This window comes from Camelina sativa, chromosome 4 (assembly GCF_000633955.1).
Source record: "Camelina sativa cultivar DH55 chromosome 4, Cs, whole genome shotgun sequence".
In the NCBI taxonomy this organism is placed as follows: domain Eukaryota; kingdom Viridiplantae; phylum Streptophyta; class Magnoliopsida; order Brassicales; family Brassicaceae; genus Camelina; species Camelina sativa.
In genome coordinates, this window is record NC_025688.1 from 229827 (window position 1) to 235164 (window position 5338).

Below are 5338 nucleotides of genomic sequence, written 5' to 3' on the forward strand. Positions count from 1 at the left end.
GGAGGGGGTACACCTATACAATCCCAGGGTTGTAGCCAGTGCAGCAAGTTTATCAAAATCCCTTCTATCTTTTTTCTCCCTGGAAACAACTTCTTGCTTTACAGAATCTTGCAAAAGCATAGAAAAGTTCCTATTCCATTCATCCAAGTTGGCACAACGAATTGTACCCTGCTGCAAAGCAAAATTGATATATATATATATATATATATATATGGTTCCAGTTCATGAGTTCAAGCCCGGGCAGAGGAGAGGATGAGAAGAAGAAGAAGATGAGATAATAAAGGAACAAAAAAAATTATATAAGGATGTTTCAAGTTGCTCGCTCACATACATTATGATATGATCGTGACTTGCGGAGTCTTTCTCAGAGCCAAAAAAAACAAACAAGAAAAGCACAAAAGGTACAAATTTGGAAGAAAACAAAAAAAAAAAGACAACAAGGGTCCTTCTTATTACGACGATCTCTGACAAAATGAACAATCTCAGTAGGTGTAACCTTTGACAAACATTCCTTTCTTGGCGTCCTCGTTCTCTCCCTCGGCTGAGTATTTGCCAAGCTGGGCCAGTGAGTTGGCCTTTGCCCTCACCAACAGTGCCTTCTGCGAGGCCTCGATCTTCTCCGGGTTGCCTTGCCACGTCCTGAGCACAGAGTTCTGCAGGGCACGTGCGTAGGAGAAGGACACATGCCATGGGTTTGGGCTCTGGTTCATGGCGTTCAGGTTCAGTGTGGCCTCTGCCTCCGATTGTCCTCCAGACAGAAACATGATTCCTGGGACAGCTGGAGGGACCCTCCTTTTCAGCATGGTGAGCGTGAAATCCGCAACGGTCTCGGGAGAGGCCTTGTTCTTGTGCTCAGCGCCTGGGGTGACCATGCTCGGCTTCAGCAGAATGCCCTCGAACATGACGTTGTTCTGGGCCAAGTAGAAGAAGACCTCGGACCACACTTTCTCTGCCACCTCGAGAGTCCTCTCAATCGGGTGGTCCCCGTCCAGAAGGATCTCCGGCTCCACAATGGGGACAAGACCATTCTCCTGAGAGATGGCCGCATAGCGAGCAAGGCCCCACGCAGCTTCTTTGACAGCCAGTGCTGAAGGGCCACAAGGAACACTCACAACTGTCCTCCTGGAGAAACACACACACACACATTTTTCAATTTTCATCATCATAATTATTAACTAGGAAGAGCAGATTCACATCAACCAAAGAAGGAATAAAGAGAGAGAGCTATAAGAACACCACATGGTGAGATATTATGAATGACATACCACTTGGCAAAACGAGCGCCTTGCTTGTAGTACTCAGCAGAGCGTGAAGCCAATCCATCGAGGCCTTGGCACCAAGACTCGTCGTTGGAGCCGGGGAGAGGAGACAAGCCCTGTCAGGAGGCAACAGGTGGATTGTCAATTTTTGACACAGATAAATGATATGATTGAATACAACAGATGGATGGAATTGGATAGTTCATAGTTGAATCCAAAAAGAAAAAAGAAAAAAAAAAACAGAACGAAGAAAAAAACCTTGTCAACTTTGATGCCAGGGACGATGTTGGCATCGCGAAGGCAATCGACAAAGGTCTTGCCGTCCTTAGTGGACTGGTAAAGCGTCTCCTCGAAGAGAATGGCACCAGAGATGTAATCGCCGAGGCCAGGAGTGGTAAGCAAAAGTTGCCTGTATGCCTGACGGTTGTCCTCCGTGTTATCCAAGCCGATAGATGCGAGCCTCTTCCCACAGGTTGCGTTCGACTCATCGATAGCGAGGATACCTCTCCCGGGGGATGCCACGCTTTTCTATTACCGCAAAAAAATCACAATACCACAAAAATCTCACATTAAAATCAACAACTAACGTTTGACTTTGTTGAATCGAGTGGACAAGACGACTAATTAAAAAGCGTATTATTAACGATTAAAGGATGATAACAAGGGAATTTGGCATGAGAGAGATCTAGCGCTGGAAAAAGGGACCAAAGAGATGAAAGTATACTCACGGCAGTTTTAACAAGCTCGTCGGAGTAAGCACTGGCACGGATCGCGAAGGAGACTCGAGGACGAGGAGGAGGAGTAGAAGCAGAGGGGTGGGCGCGCCCAGCGGAGCGCTGGCCGATCCATGGAGAAGAGAGAGTGTTTGGCTTTACAAAGGTGGAAGACGCCATAGTAAAGCAGCAGGCTAGAACAAAAGTGGTGATCGATCGATCTCTCTCGGGGACTCCGCAGCGATCTGGTGTGGAGAGAGTGTAAAAGAGAACCAAAACAAAATGCTTCTTTCCTCTGATTGATGCGAATATTATTTATTTTACTTTTAAGTAGTAGTATTACTAGTCGAGTCGTCTCCTCTGCTTTGGCATCAAATCACCTACTACTCCCACCCTCCTCCAATCGCCTCCTTTTATTTACCATCTTACCCTCTTTCTATCGTAAATGACGCTTTTAACCTTCTCCTAGAGACGATTTTCCTAACTACTAAACACAATTGCAAATCCGGCCCATGACAACCCCCATCGTGCGTGATTCGAGGACCCGAGTCTCTCTGACTCTTTGGTGTAAACAATAGTACACAGTCTATTTAAAGGGCTCATACTGTATTATTATACTATCTTTCTCGGTTTCAACCATTTTGTCTACCCAAACTGCCCTTGTCTCTTCGTCTTAGTCAAATATTAGTTTCTACTACCTCTTTTGTTCACTCTGTTTCAAAATATAGGATGTTTTAGTGAAAATACGCATATTAAAAAATAGTTACTTTTAAGAAGTTTAACCAATCATAAACAAGTCTGCATACTATAAAATATAAATTTAATCTAAAAGTTGCATCGAAAGTTGAAAACATTATATATTATAAAACAAAAATATTTCTCTAAACATCCTATATTATGAAACGGAAGGAGTATAATATAACATTTCTTCCTCCAACCAACAGATGCTATAAATTTTTTCTTAAATTTATCAATACTTACAAGCCCCTAACCACCATCCTATAGGAGTGAAAATTTAGAGGTCGGATATGCCGTTGGGGCACAATACGCCTAAAACAAAACAACATAAAATCCTCTCTTTCACAGTTGGGCCCAGTAATGATGGGGCTTAGTTTCAGTTAAACAATATGAGTCCACGCCAAAGACTGCCATGCTATAGATAGATACGTCTAAATATTGGTGTTTCTCGTAACAGGCGAGGTAGTTGTAAAAAAAAGAGGGATGGATAATGCAAGTTCCGAGGACCGTTTTGTGAAAACTTCATTCTTTTATAGTTTTTTTTACCTTATTAACGTACATGCATGTGTTTTTTCCTTTTTACATATTTTTACATATTTACATAGACTGTGTATTTTTACATATTTTTCCAAATCTGTTGTCTATTATTACGAACAGCTGTTACACTAAATTTTTAAAATATACTACTAGATTTTAACCTGCGTATACCGTGGATCTATATTATTTTTATTATTTTGATTATTTACAAACATAAATTTTTGGGCGCTTGTGCGACTAAATGTTAATACTGATTCAAATTCGCTTAATATGTAAATTATTTTACAGGAAAACAAATAATTAGTTTAATTAAGTATATCACAGAATATAATACAGATAGTGAACTGTAATAAAAATGAATATATAAAACAAAAATAAAATCTGAACATATTAATACTCATACTAGGATTTACCCCGTAGTACACCACCGGTCTATTCGTTTTCATAAATCATTTAAATAGGTTAGTATACTAACATAATCAGGTTTTTTAGTTAGTTAATATAAATATTACAATATTATATATATGTTGTTGTATTTGCAAAATTTATCCCATAGTAAATTTCTTTGTTTTGTAATACCAATGTTACACTGTTATATATATTTTGGTGTTTTTACAATAACTAGGTATGGAGCCCCCGCGATATCGCGGGAGAACTCATTTTAGGAAAATATTTATTACAAAAAAATTTTAATTAAATTTATTTATTAAACTATTGAGATTCTTAAACTATTTAATAAAAATTTCAAAAACATACAATTTTTTGAAAATTTCTTTATATTTTATTTGAAAAATATACTTAAAAAAAAATATTACATTAACATATGATTAAATAGATAATTATTAATGCTACACAGTACACACATCAAATTAAACAAAATTTTACGATTAACTGCCATGAGATTATATTGAAGTCGTGTCATTTCGTTCGCTTTTATTCGTAACCTTTCGTTCGCATCTTTTCAATGTAACATTTTATCTGTGTCTTTTAGTAATAACTTTTCGTAAATATTTTTTAATTTCTGAAAAAATGAATAAATGCAATCTACAGTCGTGTCTTCTCTTCTTAATCTTACAGTCATATTTTTCTATATTTTATGAACCATTACAACTTGTTCTATTGTTGTCAAATATGATATGTAAATGATTATATTTTTAAATTTCTTTCTTTTTGTTTTGTTTTAAACGATAAAAATTATGAATACATTGTGTAAGACACTATAAATTTCTTTAATAATCATATAACAAATTACAAATATTAAAATTATTAATTGAGGACCATTCTTAATATGACATAATGCTTTGTTTAAATTCATTTAAATTAATTATTTTTTATCTTTTTTAGCATAACTGAAACATATTCTATTTCCAAAATCAATTTTTACTTCATAAAAATGAATATTAATATTATTATTCAGTCAATCAGTAAGAAACTTACCAATCCTCTCAAATTTGAATATAACTAAACAGAAAATTATCACATATTTTATTTACTTGAATCAAAACTCAGTTATATATTCATATAAAAAAGAATATATCTATTTTCATAAAGGCAGTATTGTAAATGAATATATAATACAAACAACTATCGTTTTATAGATGAAACATATTTCTATATAAAAAAAACCTATAGTCATTAAACATTTTGGCAATTATAATAGATTATATATATATATAGTTAATCCAATATTGAATGTACTTACTACTTATTTTTCTCCGCCTAAGATGCTGGTTAATTATCTCGAGTCACACATAAATAAATACTAGAGGAGAAAAATAATAGTTAAAATTTATAACAATAATATTTAGGTGTATGATGTAGCATCACAATGTGCGCGTCTAAGGAAGATGGTCGGCCAAGGACGATCGGGTTCATTGCTCTCAACACGCTTCTCTTTTTGTTTGGCAGTCAGAATCTAAAACCTTTTCAAACTTTTAAAATATTTCATATTCAGTATATTTTGTTGTTAAGATTTCAATTTGAGTGTATTATGACTAGAACTAAATATACAAATTCCCTTAACCTATATAAAGTTGTAGATAAGTCTTTGTCGTCAAGATAGTTTATTGGACAATCATCTCAACCGTCAAT

The 5338-nt window shown here is 35.8% G+C and overlaps 2 protein-coding genes across 2 annotated transcripts in view; both read right to left on the reverse strand.

The window, feature by feature from the left end:
* LOC104783411 (DExH-box ATP-dependent RNA helicase DExH5, mitochondrial-like) overlaps window positions 1–174 on the reverse strand; it is a 1471-nt gene extending 1297 nt beyond the window's left edge. Inside the window, exon 1 of the mRNA XM_010508571.2 lies at window positions 14–174. Within this exon, the coding sequence (XP_010506873.1) occupies window positions 14–120 (107 nt within the window). The 5' untranslated portion in view covers window positions 121–174. The remainder of the gene's footprint in view (window positions 1–13) is intronic.
* Window positions 293–2334, reverse strand: LOC104779412 (fructose-bisphosphate aldolase 3, chloroplastic). The gene is made up of 4 exons (XM_010503765.2): window positions 1988–2334; window positions 1518–1787; window positions 1266–1375; window positions 293–1122 (listed from the first exon to the last, which is right to left on the reverse strand). The coding sequence occupies exons 1-4, from the start codon at window positions 2150–2152 to the stop codon at window positions 483–485; spliced, it is 1185 nt and encodes a 394-aa protein (XP_010502067.1). The 5' UTR covers window positions 2153–2334; the 3' UTR covers window positions 293–482.

What these genes read in the sequence shown, in the direction of transcription:
- LOC104779412 (XM_010503765.2), bottom strand. Translation starts at nt 2,152, where the DNA reads ATGGCGTCTTCCACCTTTGTAAAGCCAAACACTCTCTCTTCTCCATGG. An exon ending in CTGGCATCAAAGTTGACAAG is followed by an intron (nt 1,376 to 1,517) that starts GTTTTTTTCTTC and finishes GCCTCCTGACAG; the next exon opens with GGCTTGTCTCCTCTCCCCGG. An exon ending in GGCGCTCGTTTTGCCAAGTG is followed by an intron (nt 1,123 to 1,265) that starts GTATGTCATTCA and finishes GTGTTTCTCCAG; the next exon opens with GAGGACAGTTGTGAGTGTTC.